We start from the raw sequence: 26,128 nt of genomic DNA on the forward strand, positions 1-26,128 counted from the left end.
AGTTTGCCATTCAAAACAGAAGTTTTGTCCTACAGGAATGTAGCCCCATAAAATAGGAAAGCAGATTTCACCGAATAAAGAAAAACCTTTTAATTATCCTTTTTTTTGCAAGTACGCTCTTCAATTTATGAAGGGCAGAACCTGGCCATCCATGGCTTTGAGGTTCTTCCATTATATTTTCACCCATGCTAACCAGAGTATAACGCTCCTAGACTGTTTTTATGTCTCAAAATATCACATGCACACACATTAGCACAGATAAAAAGTTAGTATAACATTTACATACATTCTATTTTTTATAATGTACCCACCCCCATACCCTTATTTTTTAGCGCAGAACTGGCCACAAAATGCATCTCAGAGCAAATACATACCAGTTTGTGCTAGTTTGTGCAGCCTGGAACAACTGGTAGAGTTTTAAGTATGGATGGGCTGTTGCAGCTGCTACCAATTTTTCAGTTGACTCAAGAATCAACCAGGAAAAAAATTTTGTATTAGTATCATAGCTGTCTAGTTATTACCTACTACATAAAACCATGAACAAAACAGTTGGTCAGACTATGATTACTGAGCTTACTTTTCTATTAGTAAATAGACTGCTTTCACATTATAATAAGAAATACTCATCCTTTATTATTACTTTCAGGTAAAAAATTTAGGAAACAAAGATTATTTTTTTCCAAAGATACTTTTATGTTAAGGATGAAGTTGCTGCCAGGCTTCATTAATCTGCCTCAGGAATCCTGTCACTTGCCTCCAAGTGTTAAGAACAAAATGCTAAGGCAATGACTTCTTCCAGTCGACCAAGTCCCTAGGATTAATTGTCCCCAAGTCTTAAAATGGCTCTGAGAATCTGCCGTGAGCCATTATTTCCCACTGGTGTTTAAGAGGAGACATACAAACTGGTCGTCGGGTTATGCAGCCAGCAAACTTAACTTGTCACAAAGAGCCTTAAGTATTTAAAAACTGAACAAACCATAAGTTTAGCCTCACTTCTTTTCTGGGGAGTAATGTAAGTTTATAAACGCAGAAGTATTGAATGTACTTGCAATCTGTAGGGTGAGGTTCCCATAATAAATACTTTCTCACTAATCAGTCTGATGAATAACTTGCTAGCACTGGAAAGTACAAACAGTCCAATACACATTTAATACTCTGGTCCTTGTGAGGCAAAAGATTCTTTAGAAACTAGCCAGCTGCAAGGCTAATTTACCAGGAGAGTTCTAACCTTTTTAACCTCTACAATGTGATGGACATCATTAAAATACCAGTGTTAAAGAAACAGTTTTCCCCCTTGTTTCCACTGCCAGACAAGAGGATAAACAACATCCACACTCCCCTGGTGTGATGCTCCTGGCAGGGCAACTTTTCTCCATCCCTGTCTCTTCCATCGAGAAAGCACGCTGGAAGGCAAGTGAGTGACGCTACCCTAAGAATCACCCTGCCTCCAGCTTCACAGGGTCTATCAGTCCTACAATTCCACATGTTGTCAGTATCCCACACTCGGTCATGACGCACCTTTTCTGAGGAGCCCTTGTTCACCTGGTTCTTTGCCTTCGGCAGGGCCAAGATTCTCATTTGCATTCAGTTTTAGGTTTTTATGTCATTTATTAACATTACTAGTAGGACAGAGTTTTAAAAAAGATTTATTATATTTGGTTCTAGAAATGATAGAAAATAAACATTGATACAATAATGTCACACACCCTTGGAAAGGCAGATTTATGCTTTCGTACCAGAGCACAGTTTGATGCATGGCCAAAACTGGAAAGACCTCCGCTATGGGTAACAAAGGGAATGCTGCTGATAGGAGGAGCCCTTGATAAGTTTGCAAAAGTCTTCTTCTCCATCGTTTATTTTTGGGCAAATATCAGTCCAGCGGAAAGAGTCAACATAAAAGGCACCTGGAGTAGAAAGTGGACCTTAACTGAAAATAGCTGCACATGTTTACATAAAGAAAAAAAGCCCTATTGATGCAACTCTCCTGCAAGGCAATGATAATAAATGCAAAAGCTATTGCAACCGGAAAGTCTATATACACTTAGCTGAACCTGGTTCATGGATAACAATCACTTTTGTGTTTATAAACCTGTGGATGTTTTACCACCATTAATATGAGCATAGGTACTGTTATTTATATTTATAGGGTTTTTCTGAGGGGAGGGGTGTCACTAATCATTATCCATAGTATTTGTTCCATTGCATTTCTCTTAAAATGCATTGTTATGTATACATTCAGAGATGCATTAAAAATTCCTACTGCCCTTCAAGAATGTAGCAAAATGTAAAACTGCTACCTTAAACCAAATTTCTTTAAAATGATTATAAAGCCAATAAAAGCTGACATTTTGCTATGATTTAAGCACCTGAAATATATTCTAACCAATTTATATTCTCTGAACTAGAGTGAGGATCCTCACGATTTCTATATATGTACAAATACTGCAAATTAAGCTAATAAAAACTTGGAAAAATACAAATAGTCTTTTACTACAAAGATCCCAAATCCACACAGGGGCCTGCACTCAGAGGAAAATGAACAGGAAGCCAGCAAACACAAGTCTGCATTTTCTAATATGGGACACAGGCCTCAGCGGAGCCAGGTGGTGTTCAGCTGGGTCTGGTTCTTGATGCTGGTATCCATTTTAAGCACTTCGCGAATGGCCATGGTCGCGTAGGTAGAAGGAGGGAGAGAAAAATCCATCTTCAGAGCTCTGTATTTGCCTTCTGCCAGGCAAAAAAGGAGACAACAGACAGAAAAGTAAGGCAGCTGCAGACAGCCTGGCATGAGTCACGTAATCCCCATACAGAAAGAACTGCGGTCCTTTCCCCAGCCTGCTTCCCAGAGAAGGAGCATGGAAGAAAGGGATCTGTGAGTAAAGGATCCAGCTGACTCTCTACCGCAATTCCACCGGGGCCCTTCCTAAAAAGGGTGGGTGACAGACAAGGAAACCCATGTACAATGTTTTCACCACACGGCGAAACTGGACAAAGAAAAGGCAACAAGAATTTGCTGGTGAGAAGGCAGACAATGTCTTAGACTCTCTTGCTGGATTTTCACTCATCTTTGTTAACTCTCTATGGTGGGGGGAGGACATTCAATCACATGACATTATAACCTTCTATAATGTTCATTCATTTTCAGTGCAAAACACTGCTTTAATCACTGACCTCCAGCTATAATCTTAAAACTAAGATGATAAAACACAAAATAGAAATCACAGAGAGGGTTGGGAGGTGGTCGATGATAGTAAGCTTTTTAAAAATACGTTTCTGTATGAGAAAACATCTCCAAGTTAACACAGAACTGATGGCTAAGTAAACTTACCAGAAGCAAACACTGGTGGTGATTTACCTTCCAGGTTGTCCACATCTGTGTTGAACAGTGGAATTTTAGGATCATCATATGCAACAACTTCCCTTCAAAACATACAAAGAAAGAAGAGTTTGAATGTGAATTTCTGTAACAGGTACTAGGTTGCTCATCACCATTTGCTTAAGAAAAACACATAGGCCTAGTGTAGATAATTCTAGGTGAGACTATTCAGTAACAGAATAAGGCTAGATTTTATATATAAATACTATACAGCAAAGTGACAGATGATGGCAATCTATGTGAAAGACGAGAGATGTTTCCTTAGGATGGAAATTCTTTTGTATGTGGTTGATATGTAGTATCCTATCATTCAGGTATGACCTAAATCAAATCCCTTATGATTATACAGTGGAAGTGAGAAATAGATTTAAGGGACTAGATCTGATAGACAGAGTGCCTGATGAACTATGGACAGAAGTTCGTGACATTGTATAGGAGACAGGGATCAAGACCATCCCCATGGAAAAGAAATGCAAAAAAGCAAAATGGCTGTCTGAGGAGGGCTTACAAATAGCTGTGAAAAGAAGAGAAGCAAAAAGCAAAGGAGAAAAGGAAAGATACAAGCATCTGAATGCAGAGTTTCAAAGAATAGCAAGAAGAGATAAGAAAGCCTTCCTCAGTGATCAATGCAAAGAAATAGAGGAAAAGAACAGAATGGGAAAGACTAGAGATCTCATCAAGAAAATTAGAGACACCAAGGGAACATTTCATGCAAAAATGGGCTCAATAAAGGACAGAAACGGTACAGACCTAACAGAAGGAGAAGATATTAAGAAGAGGTGGCAAGAATACACAGAAGAACTATACACGAAAGATATTCACGACCAAGATAATCACGATGGTGTGATCACTCACCTAGAGCCAGACATCCTGGAATGGGAAGTCAAGTGGGCCTTAGAAAGCATCACTACGAACAAAGTTAGTGGAGGTGATGGAATTCCAGTGGAGCTATTTCAAATCCTAAAAGATGATGCTGTGAAAGTGCTACACTCAACATGCCAGCAAATTTGGAAAACTCAACAGTGGCTACAGGACTGGAAAAGGTCAGATTTCATTCCAATCCCAAAGAAAGGCAATGCCAAAGAATGCTCAAACTACTGCACAATTGCACTCATCTCACATGTTAGTAAAGTAATGCTCAAAAATTCTCCAAGCCAGGCTTCAGCAATACGTGAACCGTGAACTCCCAGATGTTCAAGCTGGTTTTAGAAAAGGCAGAGGAACCAGAGATCAAATTGCCAGCATCTATTGGATCATGGAAAAAGCAAGAGAGTTCCAGAAAAACATCTATTTCTGCTTTATTGACTATGCCAAAGCCTTTGACTGTGCGGATCACAATAAACTGTGGAAAATTTTGAAAGAGATGGGAATACCAGACCACCAACCTGCCTCTTGAGAAACCTATATGCAGGTCAGGAAGCAGCAGTTAGAATTGGACATGGAACAACAGACTGGTTCCAAATAGGAAAAGGAGTATGTCAAGGCTGTATATTGTCACCCTGCTTATTTAACTTCTATGCAGAGTACATCATGAGAAACGCTGGACTGGAAGAAGCACAAGTTGGAATCAAGATTGCCGGGAGAAATATCAATAACCTCAGATATGCAGATGACATCACCCTTATGGCAGAAAGTGAAGAGGAACTAAAAAGCCTCTTGATGAAAGTGAAAGAGGAGAGTGAAAAAGTTGGCTTAAAGCTCAACATTCAGAAAACGAAGATCATGGCATCTGGTCCCATCACTTCAGGGCAAATAGATGGGGAAAAAGTGGAAACAGTGTCAGATTTTTTGCGGGGGGGGGGGGCTCCAAAATCACCGCAGATGGTGACTGCAGCCATGAAATTAAAAGACGCTTACTCCTTGGAAGAAAAGTTATGACCAACCTAGACAGCATATTCAAAAGCAGAGATATTACTTTGGGTCCGTCTAGTCAAGGCTATGGTTTTTCCTGTGGTCATGTATGGATGTGAGAGTTGGACTGTGAAGAAAGCTGAGTGCCGAAGAATTGATTCTTTTGAACTGTGGTGTTGGAGAAGACTCTTGAGAGTCCCTTGGACTGCAAGGAGATCCGACCAGTCCATTCTGAAGATCAGCCCTGGGATTTCTTTGGAAGGAATGATGCTGAAGCTGAAACTCCAGTACTTTGGCCACCTCATGCGAAGAATTGACTCATTGGAAAAGACTCTGATGCTGGGAGGGATTGGGGGCAGGAGGAGAAGGGGACAACAGAGGATGAGATGGCTGGACAGCATCACGGACTCAATGGACGCGTGTCTGAGTGAACTCCGGGAGTTGGTGATGGACAGGGAGGCCTGGCGTGCTGTGATTCATGGGGTCGCAAAGAGTCGGACATGACTGAGCGACTGAACTGAACTGAACTGATATATAGTAAACTTCACTTGGCAGAGACACGACTGAATTAATCACAGCATTTATTTTTTTTTTTTGCAGAGTGGTCATTACCACTAACAACACTGTGTCATTTTGAGAAACTGCTCTCCACAGTGGGCAAAAGCAAGGACAACCCTGCCAACCTCTTCCCTCAATCCAGAGACCAGGAGGGAGGAGGCAAAGGGAGAAGAGGAGACAGAGAGAAGGAAATGACAGAATTTCCTAACAGTCGGCATCTGGTCCAGGCTTTAAGTTTTTAATTATCAAATAAAGCTTTACATAATACTAAGTATTAAGGTATTGTAAAGTGAGTTCATACAAATGTCTTTTTCTCCATAGAAACATGATATTGAAACAATCATAAGAGTGTGGAACTCACAGCTAATTCTGAGTAAGAACTAGAAAGTATCAAGTCTCTTGAGAAACAGGGAAAAAGTTCATTCTCAGCACATCTCTTCAATAATTTACCAATGTCAATAAGATGTAACTTAGCCACTTTCACTATATTTGAATTCATTTATCTCCTGATAACTTGAAAAATACTGAACAGTAGTAGTTATGAGAATACTATTTAGTAACAACAATAACACTCATATACCAGGCTGTAAGCATTGAAAAGTATTTACGTGATGCAAAAGCTTAAAATCTCACACAATAATTCAGTTCTATTTCATTCAAAACTATTACTCACCAGCTGACATTCTGAGGACGAATAATGATCTTTCGGTAGGCCCCTGATAAGGAATAATCTCTAATTTTGTGTCTCATGTTGTCAATATCAAGATTGTCTGCTGTGAGCATTTCCCTGTAGGCTTCACTAACTAATAAAAAACACAAAAAAGTTATGTGGAATGCACCATGTTAGCAAGCTATCTTGAGCTTGACTACAAAGAAGGTAACAAAAGTTCAGTTAGATCGTCTTAACAAAATTAGTCACATCAACTTATAATCCAACCTGTTCTCTGGAATTAAAATTTACTGCCTTACTAACTAGTACTAGGTGTGTCCAGTTTAGGTTTGTTTCCAACTTGTAGATTATCTCTCCCACCAGACACAGTATCTGGGTATAAGGTTCCCAAGCCAGGCACAAAAGACCATTTCATCAGAAATTACTCAACTGCAACTTACATGTACTCAGAGTTGGAAGAGACTATATACAGAGCCTCAAACTCTTTCCAGAAGAAGGTAGTTATAAATAAATGTATAAAAATAAGAGACCTGGGAACACCATCTGGCTCACCCTCGCACCTGATGTAGAATCTTTTTTTATAACACCAGAGACAGGCACTCAGCCTTTGCACGTTGCCATCCACAGGGAGCTACTACCTCGTGAAGCATGCAATTATTGGAAAGATCTTCCTTTGCCAAGCTGAAATACTCTTTGTGTGACTTCTGTTGACTGCTTTTGGACATAGATTAATTGCTCCCTTCCACATGTGTTCATAAGTACTGGGAGTTTAAGCCATTTCTTCTCTAGACCAACATGTTCCCTCAAATGTTCTGTAATCCCCACAGAGTCCTAATCTGCCTTGGGTAACAGGCTTATGTTATCGTAACACTGGATAGCTTTTATGAAGACTACCATCAAAGTAGCCTTTTCCATCTATACATTTGACCTTTGAATATAAATGTGAGAATTTACATTTAACCGTATTAAATGCCCTCTGCTAAGTCACTTCAGTCGTGTCCGACTCTGTGCGACCCCAGAGACGGCAGCCCACCAGGCCCTGCCGTCCCTGGGATTCTCCAGGCAAGAACACTGGAGTAGGTTACCATTTCCTTCTCCAGTGCATGAAAGTGAAATGTGAAAGTAAAGTTGCTCAGTTGTGTCCGACTCTTAGCGACCCCATGGACTGCAGCCCACCAAGCTCCTCCATCCATGGGATTTTCCAGGCAAGAGTACTGGAGTGGGGTGCCATTGCCTTCTCTGAAAAATGCCCTCTATAGTACTTTAAATACCTTTTAAATACTTACTTTTCATATAATTAACTATTTGGGGTAATACTACTTGCAAACATGCTAATCAGATTTCTTATTCAAGTCATTTGTAAAGAAATGTTAGGTAGACCAGGGTCAAGAAAAGACCTCACAACCCACTTATGAGGACAGCTGGGATCTCTGATTGAGTGCTGCTGACATCAACAGCCTATGTCACGGATCCACATGCCTGGACCACCACCCAGCCAGTCTGTGAGCCCCTGCCATGGCCACGAAATCTCCACTATTGGCTCTGTCAAAGGCCGTGCTGAGTAAGTGACACTGCCTAACCCAAAGTTTCTGACCTCGAGAGGTACCAGAAAGAAGATTCTTTTCTCTCTTGGAAAGAGGGCAAGTGCGGCTCTGAGCAGCTCAGTGCCTGCCTTCTCTAGCTCCTGGGTTCCCCACCGGGCCACGCCCACCATCCACACAGCACAGGTAGGCCACGACCCTCGGGCATGCACATCCCTTCCTCCTTCTGCTCTTCTTTAATCCTTCTCTCTCCATGAGGCCAACTTCACGCAGCAATGTGATTAAGTAAACATGTAAATGGAAGATAACCTTTCAACTCTTTCCTAAGTATTTGCCTTATAAAAGAAGGGTGCTAATCCTAAACATTCTGTAATTTCAAGGAATATAACATCAATAAGTAAACTAATTCTGCCCTCTCAAGAGAAAAGATTTTTAACAGGAAAACACCTCCTACAGACCAGCCCTGGCGAGCAGGAAACTTTCAGTGTCAGTTCCACCAAACTGGCCCCATACTCAGGGCTGCTTCCTTTTTTTCAAGTTCTGAATCCTGAACCATCCTCCCCCACCCAGCCCCCAACAGCGGCATCCATGAAGGTACAAAAGTAATTTCCAACAGCCTCTGGGACACGGGAAACAAGGGTAGGGGATTTCCAGTTTATAAACTTTCTAAGCTTCTGGAAATTTCTAAGTTTCCACTTTATAAATTTCTGAGCCCAATGAACAGATATTACTTATACAGTTGAGTTAAAAAAAAGAAAAAGCTTTTTAAAAAAGCTATGTTAAAGTAGAATTGGGGCTTCCCTAGCAACTCAGTCTGTAAAGAATCTGCCTGCAATGCAGGAGAACCAGGTTTGATTCCTGGGAGGGGAAGGATCCCTGGGAGAAAGAAATGGCAACCCACTCCAGTATTCTTGTCTGGAGAATCCCATGGATGGAGGAGCCTGGTGGGCTACAGTCCATGGGGTTGCAAAGAGTCAGACACAACTTAGCAACTAAACCACCACAAAGTAGAATTATTCAATCACTTTCTCAATGATGCTTTCCAAATTCTTCCATCCTTAATAAGAATTAGTGAATTTCAGAAATTTAAATAACAGTGCCAACAATAATAGCAACAATAATAATACCAACACTATCACTACCACCACAATCTCCACCATCTGATTTCTTGCTTTAAATCATCCGTCTGAATGCATCCATATCAGGGAGACTTTTACAAGTAAACATGGCTTACATATATTTGAAATCTAAACATTTTTTTCAAGTCTGATGGAAATTAATACTGATTTTCTTTTCCTCTCTCTATACTCTTGGGTGCCAGTGGCTTAATTATGTTAGACTTCAACTATTTTCCCCACACTGGGAACTTACTTTTATGCTTGGGGTAGATAACATCAAAACCAGGCAAAGGCATTACCACATCATGGATGGAGTAATTATTAACATCATCTTCCTCAATAAAGGTGGCTGTGGCTGAAAATACACCAATGAATAAATTAAGAATATGGGCAGCCCATATTCTTGAGCCCATTCTAGCCCATTTTCATGAGCCCAATCTGCTAAAATTACATACATCTAAGCAATCAGAAACGCAAGCTGATACAGGTTCAGTGGCCCATGAAGCTCAAAGAAATTAGTTTGGAATATATACCTTTCTATCTTTTCTATTTATCTATTTAAGAAACAGATATGGATTTAGAAAAAGCAGAAAACTTAAAGTAAACTATTTCTCAGCTGCAACCTCATGTTTAGGAATCCTTTTAGCTTTTTCCTCAAATAATACTACAAAATACAATCTTGAAAGCTATCACAAATGAGTGCATTTTGCTAGAAAAATAAATTATGGGAAAAAAGACAACTCAGTCAGTATTTAGAGGATGAAATGGGTTGGCACAGGGGACATTAAAACCCACCAGATGTGATCAATATTGGATAAGGAAAAATTTAATCAGGAAAAGATTAATTAAAATTTCTGTACAAATAAAAGCTCTAGTGGATTTACTGGGCACACCTACAGATGAGCAGGCTCTGTCCCCAGACAGTTTCGGGGTAGACCACACCAGGAGAACATGGACTTTGGAAATGGACAGACTTAGTTCGATTCCCAACTTTCTCTTTTTTTTTAAACCAGCTGTGGAAGCTTAGGGTGAGTGACTGAACCTCATCTGAAATACAGCATACTTTACAGTAATCCTGTGAGCTTTAAAGTAGAGGGCTTACTTAGAAGGCCTGGCCCACAGTATGGGGTCAATAGCAGATGGGGCTGTCTGAACATTTTATGAACATGTCAGGCAGTGAGTATGCACTTCACAGCCCCCAAGCAAAGGCAGCTCCAGTCTTGTGCTGACTAAAAGAAACTAAGTCTTTAAGGCTGACCTAGAACACCAGGGAGGTTGAAGTGCATTCAGAGGTGTAGAGAAGTATTTGACAGACCCAGGTTAGGATCTGGCAAGGGATTTTAGGCAACACTTATTCCAAATCTTATCCTAGTTAAGACAATGGAGACTAAGGTGCATATTTTCAACTCAGAAGCATTTTTCTTTAAAGAGAACAGATCCAAACCAGTCAGTCTGAGCTTATACTGTCCCTTCATCTCAAGCTTACCAGACACAAGCTCTCTATCTTAACCAGAAGCCAGGCTGGATTTTCAGCACTAGTGTCAAACAACTGACCCCAAGGTGGGCTGAGTAAGGATGCTGTCCGCCTTTTACCTCCTTTAAGAACAAGGTCGCCGGGCACAGGCTTCAGCCCGTACTCGTCAATCCTCTTGCTCACCATGTTGTTCCACACGTAGCTCTGATAGCTGTGAATGTACATTAAGCGATTGTTTCTGGGTATCTGAGGGGAGGAAAAAAACCAAGCAAGAGAAAAAAAAATTCTGAATACTGAAAGTACTGTACTTGCCAAGACACCCCATTTGTTAAGTGGCACACTTCATATAAGAAACTCCTAACTTCCATCTCCCATTTTTTCGAAGAGCTTACAGAAACAGTGACTGATACGTGGCAACCAATTTCAGAGACGGAACCCCTCAGGCTGCAAGGTGCTCACAATCAGCAGCAGCTCCCGCTTCGTACCCACACAGTGCAGATGTGAATGTGAAGAAAACAAGTGCTTTGGAATTCATACTCTACATCAGCGGTTCCCAGCTTTTTTGGCAACAGTGACGGGTTTTGTGAAAGACAATTTTTCCACGGACACAGAGGGTGGGGAAGGGTGGGATGATCCAAGTGCATTATGCTTACTAAGCCATCACTGATCTGACAGGAGGCGGAGCTCAGGCAACAATGCAAGAGATGGGGGGTTGGCTGTAAATACAGATGACACGTCTCTCACTCACTGCTCACCTCCTGCTGTGCAGCCTGGCTCCTAACAGGCCATGGACGGGTGTCAGTCCGTGGCCCAGGGGCTGGGGACCCCTGCACTAAATCAAAGGCACAGACTTCAAACTCAAGGAACTTACACATCAATCTTAGAGCTAACAGTGTTTTCTAATTGTACAGAAGGCAAAAGCCTATATGACTTTTTGACCACTAATTTCCTGGAACAGGAATCCTGATTTTTGGGGGGTACATCTGGGGAACAACAAGCAAGACTTAACAATTAAAAGTTAAACTTTTAGTCTATCAGGATTACGGTATCCAAACACAAATATAGGCTATACTCACCAGGACGGTACTCAGAGAAACCACACTAAAATGTAGTCAATTAGACCACTTACTGTGTAACCCTCTCACTGAGGCAGGTTACATTCTGATGCTGGAGAGTAACCAAGAAATGACCTCTATGATGGGTTCTGATTTCTCAAATACCAAGACATTAATACTTCATTTAAATCAAACCTCCTCATAGCTACTGTTTCCCACACGGATGCTTTTTCCAAGCCCTCCATGTTAATCATCACCGCTCCACTGTCTGCACCCGCCGCCCTCCCCGATCACCATCCAGGGTCTAAACAGGGATCACTCAGGTAGCACAGCTAGCAGAGATCACCAAAGGAGCCTTATTTACCTTCTGTTCTTTTGAAATTTAGTGAAATTTAAAGATAAAAATTTCAAAGCATTAAGCGACCTTGAGTCAGGGCCTGACTTCACAAATTGCACTCACTATGCCAAATGCAGAGACTATATTCTTCATTCCGTATTTTGAAAGTCCTCGGAGAAGCTGCCCTTCCACACACCTTTTGACAGGTAGTTTTCGGAGGGCAGCGGCTGGGTCTTTGGTCTTCGCCCATTCTTCCCTGCATTTAACCAAGTACCCCTTTTCAGCTGGAGCAGGGGAGAAAAAAGCTGTGATTAAACAGTTTATCCAAAAGACAGACTTTCATAACTTAAACATTTCACAGAGAAGACAAAATTAGGAACTGCTATTTGTGATAGAGGTACTCAGAAAAGCTTCTGCTCACCTGAGAGCAATAATCAGAAATGAAAAGACAGGAAAGGCAGAGAGCTTACAGAACTAGATGGCTTTCATGCTACCATCTCAGGACCTGAAGTCAACCACTGAGCGCTGCCATGCCAACTCAACCTCAGACAAAACCTAGGCAGCCCTTGCTTCCTCCCCTCTCTTTTTCTACTGTATTGTCGAATGTAATGGGTTACTTTCCATAAAATTAGACAACCTCTCTTTTCAACATGCAAATAAATAATCATCCACAGTGGACATAATTATTTGGTGATTTATAAAGTGATATTTAAATCCTTTTTTCAATACAGTATGACATTAGAATTTCTAATGAACTCTTCAAACAAAAATTCTCAGTGTGCTTTCTCCAAGTTTTTATATTATATTACACTCTGTTTTTATAACAAATTAACCACCAGTGAAATCTGTTTGGAGTCCTGTATGTTCAGAAATTTTGTAGTCCACAAAGAAATAAATGTATTCATTTGTGAGTTAATAAATTAGATGAGCTTGAGCTAAAGAGCTAAAAATAAGAGATAAATTATAAGTCTCTAATATATACATAAGACTTGTACAAAAATAAAGATGCAAAAATTTTGAAATAATGATGCTAATTTGCACCTATACTTTTATTCAAAGCAATTTCATGAATATCGACTCATATATTCCTTTTTTCTTTTTTCTTAAGATTATTTTTATTCTCACCTCCAGAACGGGGTTTCAATATTAAATCCATGACTTCAGTCCAGGAATTTTGCAGTATAGCTCTAAAATTAAACAGCATTTATTTTACTTAATTTTGCATTAAGATGAGTTTTATCTGCCCGAATTTGCAGAGTCAACAAATCATGTTAACTTTATATATTTTATTAAACTTAAAAGCAGAAAAACTAATACTGATATAATGACACAGGTAAATGTCAAAAGAACTAAAAAGAGAGAAGAAAATTAAGAATATAACATTTATATCATTCAGTGTCATCTCATTTTTAAAATGCCGTACAGTGTAAATACTGCCTAGTCATGTTTTAAGCTGTTATACATGGTATTATCTGTATAAATCAGTCTTTACATATCAATATTTATTTGAAACTTAAAAAAAAATTTCTCCCCTATATTAAAAAATTTCTTGCCTAGGTAAAGAGAATAAATACAATTTATCTTTATGCATTATAATTCTCACCAAAATGGAAGTATCTTTACTTTTGCAGATTATAAGTTATACATGTTTCTATAAAATTAAACAGTACAGAAGAAAGGAGGTTACCTGGTATCTAACCTCTAAAAAACAAACACTGTTAACACTTCAGAGGATAGCTTTCATGACCTGCTTGATCTTTATGTGTATGCTATTTTTCCTTTTACTTTTATTATACTACCTTTTGCCACACAAAGGATGTATTTCGTGTATCATATCTGAACATTTTTTCCTCATTAAGATTTCTGGGCTTGGAGTCAGAAAGCCCTTCCCTACCACCAAAAAACAAAAATCCCTCCTATTAATTTTTCTGTTTTTCTACTTAACTAGGGTTTTTATTTTTCACATTTAAGTTAATCTATATGAGATATTTGCATTTTATGTAAAATGCTACTGTATATACTGAGATCACATATTTAACCTACTAGTTAACTAACTAGTAGTTAGCTAATCTACTAACTAGTTAGTAGATTTTTAACCTACTAGTGCAATGAATTATTCTAAAAGATATCCCACTGCTGGCAATTCTTGAAGTCCTGGAATAAGCCATGCTCCAACAGTCTTTAAACACCCTCCTGAGTAAACATTATTCAGCTGGCCTAGGCCTTCAGTTATATTTTCAAGAGCACAGTGCTAATTCAGGACTAGGTGGCAGTGCACCAAATACCATGAAAGAAAGACTTCTGTGTGCAAAAACCTTTGTTCTCTGGCTGGCCACTTGATTTTGTAAACAGTTCTACTGAAAACCAGCCGTGCTCATTAACACATGTGCTATCTCTGCTTGCTTTCACCCTGTAACAACAGTGCTGAGGAGCTGCCGGACACACTCTGCGGCCCACAAAGTCTAACTATTTATGACCTGACCCTCTACACAAAAAGTGTGCCAACACTTGGTATAAAGTTGCTTAACTACGAGACTTCTTACATTACTAGTATCTTTCCTTTTTTCACTTTCTTTTATAAACCGTGTAAAGTATATATAGCATAAAATTTATCATTTCAGCTATTTTTAAGTGGACAGTTCTGCAGCATTTAGTCCAGCCACACTGTCGTATAACCATCAGGACCATCTGCCTCCAGGGTTCTTCAATCTTTCATGACCAATTCAGGATTCAGTAGACAGGAACTCCTTCCTTCCCCTCCCCACAGCTCCTGGCAATCTACTTTGTCTATGACTTTGACTACTCTAGGAATTACAGATGAGAGGAATTACATAGTGTTTGTCCTTTTGTGACTGGCTTATTTCACTTAGCATAAGTCTTCAGGTTTATTTGTGCTGTCGCATGCGTCAAACTGCGTTCCTTTTTAAGGCTGCATCCCACCGCATCCATGGACATTCTGTTTATCAGTTCATCTGTTAATGGACACCTAGTTGGCTGCTTCTACCATTTGGCTATTGTGAACAATGCTCTTCTCAACATAGGTGTATAAATATCTGCTGAGTGTTTTTATTTCTTTTGGGTATACATGCAGAAATGGAACTGCAGAATCATATAGCAGGAGCTCTGTGTTTTAGTTTTGGGGACTGTCCAGACCATTTCTACAATGGCAGTTCCATTCTATATGCTCACCTGCAGTGTGCAAGGGCTGTAGTTTCTTCACACCCAAAACTTATTTTCTTTCCCTTTTTGTTCTTTTTTTAAAGAACAGCCATCCTAATGGGTACAAAGTCATATCCTACTGAGGTTTTGATGTACATTTCCCTAATAATTAGTGGTACTAAACATTTTTTCATGGCTTTATTAGTTGCCTGTATATCTTCTTTGGAGAATAGTCAAGTTCTTCGCCCATTTTAAAATTAGTTTTTGTTGTTATTGAATTATATGAGTGGTTTTTATTTTTATTTTTTGCCACTGCATGTGGCGTGTGGGATCTTAGTTCCCTAACCAGGGATTGAACCCAGGGCCTTTGGCAGTGAAGGATGGAGTTCTAACCACTGGACTGCCGAAGAATTTCCCCCTTTTACCTGAGCTTTTTACCCTCACAACACAGCCTCGGAGAGGTAGAGGAAATACTATGTGATATTTTCATTTTGTGCTCTTAAGGATGCATGAACAAATGCAACTTCATAGAGTCAGCTGCTGAAATCATGGACTGAATTGAGAAGACCCCTCTCCTCTCAGGACTGCAGCTGACAAACCAGTGAGCTCGAGCTGCCTCCCAAATTTCACCTTTGCTAAAGCAAAAAATTCAAAGTGCCAGGAAGAACATGAACTAAATAATCTCTCAGATCACTTCCAACTCAAGCTTCCCAATCCTAACTGCAATGTGAATAATCATTTAGGTAACACAACATGCACCGGAGAGCAGGATAGTGTAAGTAAGCTTATAAACCCGAGTCTTTACTGATGGGATTCCCACCCCAGCTCACCTAGAGGGATTTCCTATTATCACAAAGCTGATGAGAGAGTTCTTAAAATGAATTTTATATGCTATCTGCATCCTACACCACTTTCTTTAAAGGGTGAGGGAAGGGCAGGTACCAGTTTAAGAAATTAGGAAGCACCTGTTAACAGAGAGCATAAGCTACTCATCTCCTTCAGGCTACTCTGGGGCTGAGTTACCCAACCGCTACTGCTAGGTCATGTACTGAGCCAAGATTTATCTGTGTGAAAGAAAACAGAATCCCTGGATGGGCTATTAGGTGGGAGAGAAAAACTGCCTTATCAGGTTAAAGCTCTCTGAACCCTGACTTACTTTTTTACCTTGTACGTGAACTGCCATAAAACAGAACAAAACTTATGGAGGCTATGGATCAGTTGGTCATCTAAAAGGATTCTTTTGGGCCAGTTTTCCAGGAAATCTAGAAACAACTAAAAACACCACTGACCAAAAAAAAAAAAATCCTGCTTCTTTTTATTTTTTAATGAGCAAGTTCTTTCAGACAAAAGTTAAGAAATTAAATACAAACCTTCCAACTTGATATGTGGGGACAGCTGTTGTTCCAAACCTTTGCATTCCGTAGTAGTTGATAAACCCAATCTCCTTGAGAGAGTTCATGGCTTGTTCCACTTGGTTGTCAGTTCCTGTTATATTTCTGCAGGGGGCCCAAATGACCCAGAGAAAAAAATTTACAGGCAAACACACTCAGGGATGCAAATCATAAGTGACATAGCTTGGCTCCTGAGCTTTCCCCTTGTTCCATGGAGCTTTCTCTCTACCTCCCAAGGACTTTGTCTTTTTAAAAACTGCGAAGTGTACACAACACAAAATTTACCATTTTAGCCATTTCTAAGCATGCAATATGGTAGCATTAAGTATATTCACAGTGTTGTGCAACCTCTACCACTATATACTTCCTGAACTGCTTCATCTTCTCAAATTGAAATGCCAGTTACTGAACAGTAACTCATCTCCCCACCTTACACCCCAGGTAACCTTTATTCTACTTTTTTATGTCTATGAATCTGCCTATTCTAGGTAGGTATAAGTGTAAGCTGTCTTTTGCATTTCAAGGAGACTGCCTCATTCCAAAGGTGGCGCTGAGTGAGTAGAGGTGTGGCTGTACCGGCACAAACACTACAGCTGGGTTTGCTCACCCAGCTCCATCGGACCCCACCTCGCCTTTCTGGGCCGCCAAGACCATTGGTGCCAGCTCAATGGAATTAACAACTATTCCGAAGGGACTCGAGGTGACCCAAGAAGATCCTCCCTGGTCTGTACTCCCCGTCGCAGCTCTTTACCTGAGGACGACCGTGAAGTGATTTCCTTGAAGCTCTCCCAATTTCAGAGGGTTTTTCTGATAGCTGAAATTCCCCAGCTTAAAGTTCATCAAGCACTTGTTCAAGTGGGCAAGTCTTTGTGCAGTTATTCTAAAAAATACAAAATGTAAAAGGAGCAGAAAGATGGTCACGACCTGTTGCCTGGTTAATATGATCTAGGACAGTTTCTGACAGAAAATGGCAGCTTAAAATGAGACTAGAAGCTGTGATGGCAGAAAGGAAAGGCACCAAGGCCAGTGGCGTAAGCCTATCTTTCATTCGCCTCTGGAATGTTCCTCCAGCCTGAGGACACCTGTTCCTACTGGAATGATGTAACCTGGGCCATCGTTATATTCTGAAGAGTCTCATGTTACTTGCATACTGATAATGGAACAATTCTGTTTGAAATTTTCTACTTTTTGTGAGGGGAGAAGGGTGAGAAAGGGAGCAGAGAGCAATTCCTACAGGTAAAAAAGTTCTTACTAAGCATTAAAAAAGAATCATAGTTTCATTTTTGTCTATCAGAAAAATATTGCAATCATACCACAGAAAACTTGGAAAAGTACAGAGAAATACAGAAGAAAACAAAACTCAGTCTCATCAGCTAAAAAAAACATGTTAGTATCTAACTTTGAATTTCCTCCTATCCTTTCTTTCTTTCTTAAACACATGTCAGATATATGTATATGATCTTTATCTGACTACATATATTTAGTCAGAATCGCATAATCTATACTTTCTTGCTATCATTTAAAAGGTATTAAGTTTTCATGAAAAACTAACTTCTTTAGCAATACACGTAAAAAAAGAAGTACAGTACTAGAAAGCCTCTGCTGTAACTCTGTCCCTTAATACCCCGCTCCACTGGCAGCCAACGTGAACAGTTTCTTGTATATCCCTCTAGAAACACTTTCTGTACAAGTAAGTGTTCCTATTATCTTCTCTCTCTCTCTTTGGAATTTCTCAGTAAGCTTCTAATATATGTCATATGGACAGAACTGCTTGACAGATTTTCACAAAGTGAATGCAACCATGTAACCAGCGCCCAGATCCTCCCTTTTAAAAAACAATTTTTTTTGTTACAATTACAAATTGTTTACTATCTTCCTTTATTCACAGAAAACTGGAAAACTGCCTATTAGAGACCTGCCTTATCCAGAGAGTCCTTTCAGAAGCTGCCTCACTCTGTGAACAGGTGCACAGGGTGGCCGCCACACTGCCTAGATCTTTTCTCTGGCCTTCATCTGACCAGTCCCCTGGGATGGCCATTTAAACTGCTACCCATCTTCTGCTATTACTATAAAGTACTCTCTAACAAACATCCTCATACAGACGTCATGGTACACCTACACAGGCGAATGATTTAGATATGTTCATATCTAAGGGGAAGTGGCAGAGTTTAAATTTTAACCCCTACTGTCCTCCAAAAAGGTTATACCAATTCACACTCCCATATGTCAGTGCCTACTGTCTCATGCCTGTCTCCTCACACAGCATGTTATAAACCTTATTTTAGCTCTGCCAGGCAAAATTTAAAATGCTATTTTCATTTTTACTTACCTGCTTCTTACTGTGAGAGAATTTAAACATTTTCTCATGTCTTGACTGTGGAGTACCTATTCTTCCTACTACCTCTTTTTCTATTGGATTGTTAATATTCTTCTGTTTTCATAGATTAAGGAAATCTACCCTTTACCACACAGTGAGAAAATATTATCTCCCATTTTGTGAGTTCACTTAATAATATTTTTATACTTTGGAAAATTTCCCAACTTAAAAAAAAAAAACTGGTAACACTGTAACAAAGTCTTATACTTTACACTCAGATTTACCAATTGCTAACATTTTCCCACTATGCTTTACATGTATTTCTAGACATATGAACACCGCTATACCACACATACATGTGCACACACACACACACATTCTGAACCACGTGAGAGTGAGCTGCAGCCTGGGGACATCTCACCCTTAAAGAGAGTGCAGTATGTGTCTCCTAAGAACAGCAGTCTCCCAAGTCACTCACCACCGGTAACCCTCAGGGAGCCTACAGGAATTCAGTGCTACCGAAGAGCAGTCCAGATTCAAACTCACCCAATTCCCCCATAACATTACTGAGATTTTTGTGTGTGTGTGTGTTTAGTTGCTCAGTCGTGTCCGACTCTTTGCGACCCCACGGACTGTAGCCCACCAGGCTCCTCCGTCCATGGGGATTTTCTAGGCAAGAGTACAGTAGCGGGTGCCATGCCCTCCTCCTGTGGATCTTCCCGATTCAGGGATCGAACCCAGGTTTCCCACACTGCAGGCAGATTCTTTACAGTCTGAACTACCAGGGAGTTTTAATGCTACTTAACTTCAGGATCTAATCAAAGACCAGGACAATCATTATTTCCACAACAGTAAGACTCCCATAAGTTATGCTCAAAATCTTACTGTGAGGAAACAATGATTGTCCTGGTTCTTGATTAGATCCTGACGTTAAGGAGCCTAAAAAAAATCTAAGTGATGTTACTGGGAGGAATTGGGTGAGTTTGGATGTGGACTGCTCCTCAGTAGCACTGAATATTCATTGGCAGGTCTGATGCTAAAGCTGGAGCGCCAATACTTTGGTCACCTAATGTGAAGAGCCAACTCACTGGAAAAGACCCTGATGCTAGGAAAGACTGAGGGCAAAAGGAAAGGAGGGCAGCACAGGAGCAGATAGTTAGATAGCATCACCAACTCAAATGGACAAGAATTTGTGCAAACTCTGGGAGACAGTGAAGGACAGAGGAGCCTGGGATGCTGAAGTCCATGGGGTCGCAAAGAGTTGGACATAACTTAGTGTGAGTGACATGACACTCATGTCTTGGTGACTGAGCAACAAGAAAAAAACACCCACATTCCGGGGGGAGTGTCACTCAGGAGATGCTGAGGCCTTTTCAGTGTATCACAGCAAAATGGTACCTCTCCCTCCTTTTCCTTTTTCAATTTGTAACCTGTGGCATGCCATTTTAAAAATTCTCTGCCTAGCCTGTTTCCCCAGTGTCTTTCATCCAGCTGTTTCGATGCCCAAGGATAGCTGCTGGCAGGTGCAAATATTACTGTGCTGACTGTGAAAGAGTGTTTGTAAACCACCCCCCACCCCATTCCTCCTGTATCAGTTGACATTCTACAAACAAGGACTAGATAGTAAAATTTTAATTGAGAGTTTTAAAAATAGCTCTGGGATTAAAGCTTTACTTCGAAAGGGTGTCCCTAGTTGGAGATTATTTTTTTAAACAGTATCCCCAGGTATAAGTAGAGTGCCTTTTTTTTTTAACTTTTTATTTTGTATCGGAGTATAACTGATGAACAAACAATATAGTACTTTTACACTTGTTCAGTTGTTGCTTTAGAGTAAAAAGGATACCTTTTCTTCTGTTTCATTTTGGCTTACAGTAGTGATGTGTCTCATTTACAGCAGTGCTGGCCTCCATGCAATCATTAATACACTAATCTTCACTACTGGTCTTTTACAAAAGACTGGTCTTTCACACTGGCTGCAGCAAAAAAGGAAAGAACTCCAGGCACAGGGGTTCCAGGGCTTTGACTGGGAGTCTCTGTTTACTCTCCCCAGTCAACTGCTGATGCCAGAAGTGGCTCATTTAGAAAGGAGGGGGATGAGGTCATGCTCTCTCCCTCGGCTTTAAATTATGGACTCTTTTCATCCTGGGCCACAAGGAGACTAAGAAAAGAGGGGAAAGTTTTTCACACACAAGCCAGTAACTGCATCAGCTGCTGCTCAGTGGCTTTGGTTCTGCATTTTAAATTAACAGCATCACATGTCCCTTTTTGTTTTTGACTTTTTTTGTTTTTTAAAGGTAGATTATGGAGTATAAACATTACATCAAAGACTTGGCTACAAAAAATAAATCCACAAATTCACTAGCTCAGAACATTCTTTTCTCTGCTGATTTTAAATGCTACTTTGATTACACACTAACTGTGGACATATCTGGGTCTGTAATTATTCTAATTCTACCCATTTATGTGTAAGTATCACACTGCTTTTACTGCTATACTGCTATAATAGGTTTAAAATATACTGTGGCTAGACAATTGTATGTAAAAAAATGAAATCAGAACATTTTCCAACATCAGATAAAAAAATAAACTCAAAAAGGATTAAAGAGCTAACTCTAAGACCAGATACTATAAAACTCCCAGAGGAAAACAGGAAGAACACAATTTGACAAAAATCACAGCATTATTTTCATAAGTCTGTCTTCTAGAGTAATGGAAACAGAAGCAAAAATAAACAAATGGGATCTAATTAACCTTAAAAGCTTTTGCATAGCAAACGAAACCATAAACAAAATAAAAACACAATCTACAGACTGGGAAAAATACATTTGCAAATGATACAAGCAACGATGGTTTAATTGACAAAACATACAGTTTATACAGCTCGTTATCAAAAAACAAACAGCCCAATCAAAAATGGGCAGAAAAAAATAAATAAAATTTAAAAATGGCCAGAAGACCTAAACAGACATCGCTCCAAAAAGACATACAGATGGCCAACAGGCACATGAAAAGATGCTCAATAATGCTAATTATTAGATAAATGCAAATCAAAGTTACTGTAAGGTGTCACCTCACACTGGCCAGAATGGCCATCATGAAAAAGCCTACCGACAGGGCTTCCCTGGTGGCTCAATGGTGAAGAATCTGCCTGTCAATGCAGGAGGCATGGGTTTGATTCCTGGTCCAGGAAGACCCCACACGCTGCAGAGCCACTAAGCTTGTGCATGCCACAACCACTGAGCCTGAGCCACAACTACTGAAGCCTGCGCACCCAACAGCCCGTGCTCTGCAACAAGAGAAGCCACCACAGTGAGAAGGTAATGCATTGCAACTAGAGAGCAGCCCTGCTCACTGCAACTAGAGAATGTCTGCACAAAAACACACACCCAGCACAGTCAAATATACATTAAAAAAAAAAAAAAAAGAACAATAAATATTGGAGATGGTGTAGGAAGAAAGAGAACTCTGTATACTGTTGGTAGGAATGTAAACTGGCACAGCCACTATGGAGAACAGTATGGAGATTCCTCAAAAACTAGTGACAGAGTTGCCACGGGAGCCAGCAGCCCCACTTTTGGGCACACACCCAGAAGAGAGGAAAACTCTAATTCAAAAAGATGCACGCACCCCAGTGTTCACAGCAGCACTATTTACAGCATATCAAGACATGGCAACAACCTAAATGTTCATCTAGAGATGAGCAGCTAAAGAAGATGCAGCATATATATATACAATAGAATATTATTCAGCCAGAAAAGAACAAAATAATGTCGTCTGCAGCAACATGATGGGCCTGCAGATGATTATCCTGAGGAAAGTAAGTCAAAGACAAATACATGATCACTTACATGTGGTTAAAAAAAAAAAAGGAGCTTATTTACAAAACAGAAACAGATGCACAGAGAAAACAAACTTATGCTTACCAAAGGGGAAAGACAGGAGGGAGGAATAAATTTGGAATGTGAGATTAACATATATACACTACTATATATAAAATAAACAAGTACGTATTACATAGCACAGGGAACTGTATTCATTATCTTGTAGAAACCAATAATGGAAAAGAGTCTAAAAAGAATTTGTGTTTACATATAACACAAGTATAAAATCGACTTTGTCGTTCATCTGAAACAATGTTAAGTCAATTGTACTTCAATAAAAATAAGTAAATTGCTCTAAAAAAAACGAGGTGATAAGTGAAAGAAACAGATTATTATAAATCCAGAAATACAGTGGAGAGTGTGATAAAAATGTTTTAGTAATCTAAGTGTACAATTTACTCCAAAATCACCATGGGACTGTTTTAATAAAAGTATTTTAAATGATATATATATATATATTTCATTATAAATTTTTACACTAATCCCCCTTTATTAGTCATTTCTTCCAGAATTTTTATGGTTAGTTCTGACTCTTTCCCACATTACGATCAGCTTGATTAGTTTGAAACATTCTATTGGTATTTTCATTTAGTATCAGCATAAATGTACATGTTTTTTCATTAAAAAACATTTATATGTATCCAAGAACAGATTACAGCATTCATTTACCCAAGTTCTTTTACATCTATCAAAACCATTTCAAAGTTTTCTTCACAGAAAGAGATCTTACACTTTACAAAAATTTTTGTTTCTAGGTATGTTCTTTTCTTCACCTTCTTCTGTGTGAAATATTTTTTTCTGCTATAATTTCTAATAGGCTATCATCTGAATACTGATTTTTGTACATACTCTTTCCTATCTTGCATAACTTTCAGTTAACTCCTTGAATGGAAACAATCATACATCAGTAACAAAACTGCAGTCTGGCCTCCTCCTAGTTTTCACATCACTTATTTCCTAATTATTCTTTGTATTATAGAATGCCAAGAACAAAGATAAGTAGTAGTAATAGTGTGGTCATCTCCATTTTGTTCTCAGTTCTAATAAAATGCTCTAATATTTCATGGATAAACAAGATGTCTGGTTTTTCACTTGCACATTTGGCCATTTTAAAATATTTTCACATTTTCTTATGTTAGTATTCATCTTTCTCTACTTTAGCAAAGAGGGTTTTAAATAATTAGAAATAATCTAATATAGTAAAAAATAACTCATCAATTTTAATTTACTTATTCATTTTATTTAAGACTTTTCAATTTGGGTCACCTGGGCTGTTGACAATTTTTTAAAGCTACATATAACACTACATAGTACATCACTGTCCCTCAGCAAGTGGTTTTAACTTTCTTCTGAATTCAAGTGTCCTCTGAAGAGCTGAAAACTACCAGAACAAAGGGCGTCTGAGCTTCTCTTTGTTGACTACACTTCTCTCCTTACAACTCTGGACTGCATGGTGTTTCTCAGAGTGGGCCCTTGAGCACATTCCTATTGGCTCTTATTGCCAGGAGCCATGTTCCAGCTTTGGCAGGAAGTAACTACAGGGGTTGGGAAGGTCTGGATGTGGTTCCTGGGCCCTGGGCCTGCACGAGAGGCTATTCTGCCCCTAAGTGCCTGGTCTAGAGACCCATGCCCATATTTAGACTCAGATCCTAATTACAGAAGCTGCCCCGCAGGGGCCTGTGCAGCCTCCCAAGTCCCAACATTACATGCAAAATTACTGAGGAAATTTTATTCTACTTCTTCATTAAAAATATGCTGTTACTGAGTTAAACTGTTTAAAATCCACCATATAATACCAGTTTGCCATTTCATCTCAGAGAATTCTTGTTTGCCATTTCATCTCAGAGAATTCTTGTTTCCTTGCTGAAAATTTAGCCATATTCCCTGAAGGCAATCAATTTCTTGATGCATTATCAATCAATCAATTTGTTTCCTGGTTCAATATGTGCAGAAGCAGCCTGACCAAATTTCTTAAGGAAAGAAGTGTCACTGTCCACTAATTATTATAAAACGCAGGAAGCTAGCCAGAGAAGTAGGCAAACCTCATATTCCATTACCCTCTCTCCTGGCCCTGAATGCCCTGTCTAACCCAAGTACCAAAAGGTGTGAAGTGGGTCTGTACCAGCTCAGGCCAGCTGCTCAGAGGAACCACATCCTTGACTTTAGACATATGGAGATGACGGCAGACCCACAGGGCACCAATTAGTCCAGAAACAGTATCCCAAAGGGTCCAGGAAACAAAGGATCAGGATGAACAGTGGGAGGAAAGGGAGGACAGAGATCCTCTTTGGTCAGTAATTCTTGCTATAAAAATGGACAGGAAATTTAAGAGTCAAGAGGAAAGAAGGAATCAGATAGGCAGCTTGGCAGTTCTGGAAAGAGATTAGGGAGACTGCTTCCCAACAGCCATGAAAGACAGCTTAGTTCTTTTTTTTTTTTTTTTAATAAAGAGCCAAAATGAACATAACAAAAAAACTTATCATTTTAAGCATTATAAAGTGTACAACTCGGGGGGTTTTAGTATAGTCACAATGTTGTGCAACTGTCACCATGATCTAATTCCAGAATATTTCCATCACTCCCAAAAGAAACCGTACACCTATGAACCCCCTTCCCTTTCCCTGCGACTCCTAGCAACCACTAACCTACTTTGTCTTTACAGATCTCCCTATCTGGGACATTTCATACAAACATAATTATATAATATGTGGTCCTTTGCATATGACTCCCCTTACTTAGTTTACATAGTGTTTTTTAAGATTCATTCATGTTATAGTATATATCAGGGCTTCCCTGGTGGCTCAGTTGATCAAGAATCTGCCTGCAGTGCAGGAGACCTGGGTTAGATCCCCGGGTTGGGAAGATCCCCTAGAGAAGGAAATGGCAAACCACGTCAGTACCCTTGCCTGGAAAATCCCAGGGACAGAGGAGCCTGGTAGGTTACAGTCCATGAGGGAGCAAAGAATTGGGCACCACTGAGCAACTAACACATGTACGTCATTCTTTTTCATGGCTGAATCAAATTCTACAGTTGATTCTTGAATACACAAAAACATGTATTTGTGAATCCCACTAGCATAGCAGAAAGCAAGAGAACACTCGGTTCTTGCTGGTGTGGGTGCTCCTTGAGAACTGATGGGATGAAGTTGACAATACCTTTCATGATACTGTTCACAGTTTTAATTTTGATGATCCTGGATCAAGCTCTTTGGTTGTAAATTCGAAGCAATCCTGTGAGTAACTTGGGAATACCAAAATCTCACTTTTAAACACCAGGAGCCAACCTAAGCAGCATGTTGCACAAAATGCCTTTATTAACAAAGCCAGGAAAATACTGGCCCAGGCTCAGAAAGGAGACTGGCAGGAAGAGGCAGGAAGAGAAACAAATCATGCTGAATGA

At 39.7% G+C, this 26,128-nt stretch overlaps 1 protein-coding gene across 2 annotated transcripts in view; it reads right to left on the bottom strand.

Annotated features, from left to right (window-relative positions):
* Positions 1-1,767: 1,767 nt before the first annotated feature.
* Positions 1,768-26,128, bottom strand: part of PUS7 (pseudouridine synthase 7) — a 45,441-nt gene continuing 21,080 nt past the window's right edge. For both annotated transcript variants that reach the window (XM_068973021.1, XM_068973022.1), the window contains 9 exons: positions 17,282-17,410; positions 16,510-16,635; positions 13,106-13,167; positions 12,104-12,264; positions 10,708-10,834; positions 9,368-9,469; positions 6,459-6,588; positions 3,329-3,420; positions 1,768-2,727 (listed from right to left, as the gene is read on the bottom strand). In XM_068973021.1, the coding sequence (XP_068829122.1) occupies positions 2,591-2,727; positions 3,329-3,420; positions 6,459-6,588; positions 9,368-9,469; positions 10,708-10,834; positions 12,104-12,264; positions 13,106-13,167; positions 16,510-16,635; positions 17,282-17,410 (1,066 nt within the window). In that variant the 3' untranslated portion in view covers positions 1,768-2,590. The remainder of the gene's footprint in view (positions 2,728-3,328; positions 3,421-6,458; positions 6,589-9,367; positions 9,470-10,707; positions 10,835-12,103; positions 12,265-13,105; positions 13,168-16,509; positions 16,636-17,281; positions 17,411-26,128) is intronic.

Source organism: Capricornis sumatraensis, chromosome 5 (assembly GCF_032405125.1).
Source record: "Capricornis sumatraensis isolate serow.1 chromosome 5, serow.2, whole genome shotgun sequence".
NCBI classification, from domain to species: domain Eukaryota; kingdom Metazoa; phylum Chordata; class Mammalia; order Artiodactyla; family Bovidae; genus Capricornis; species Capricornis sumatraensis.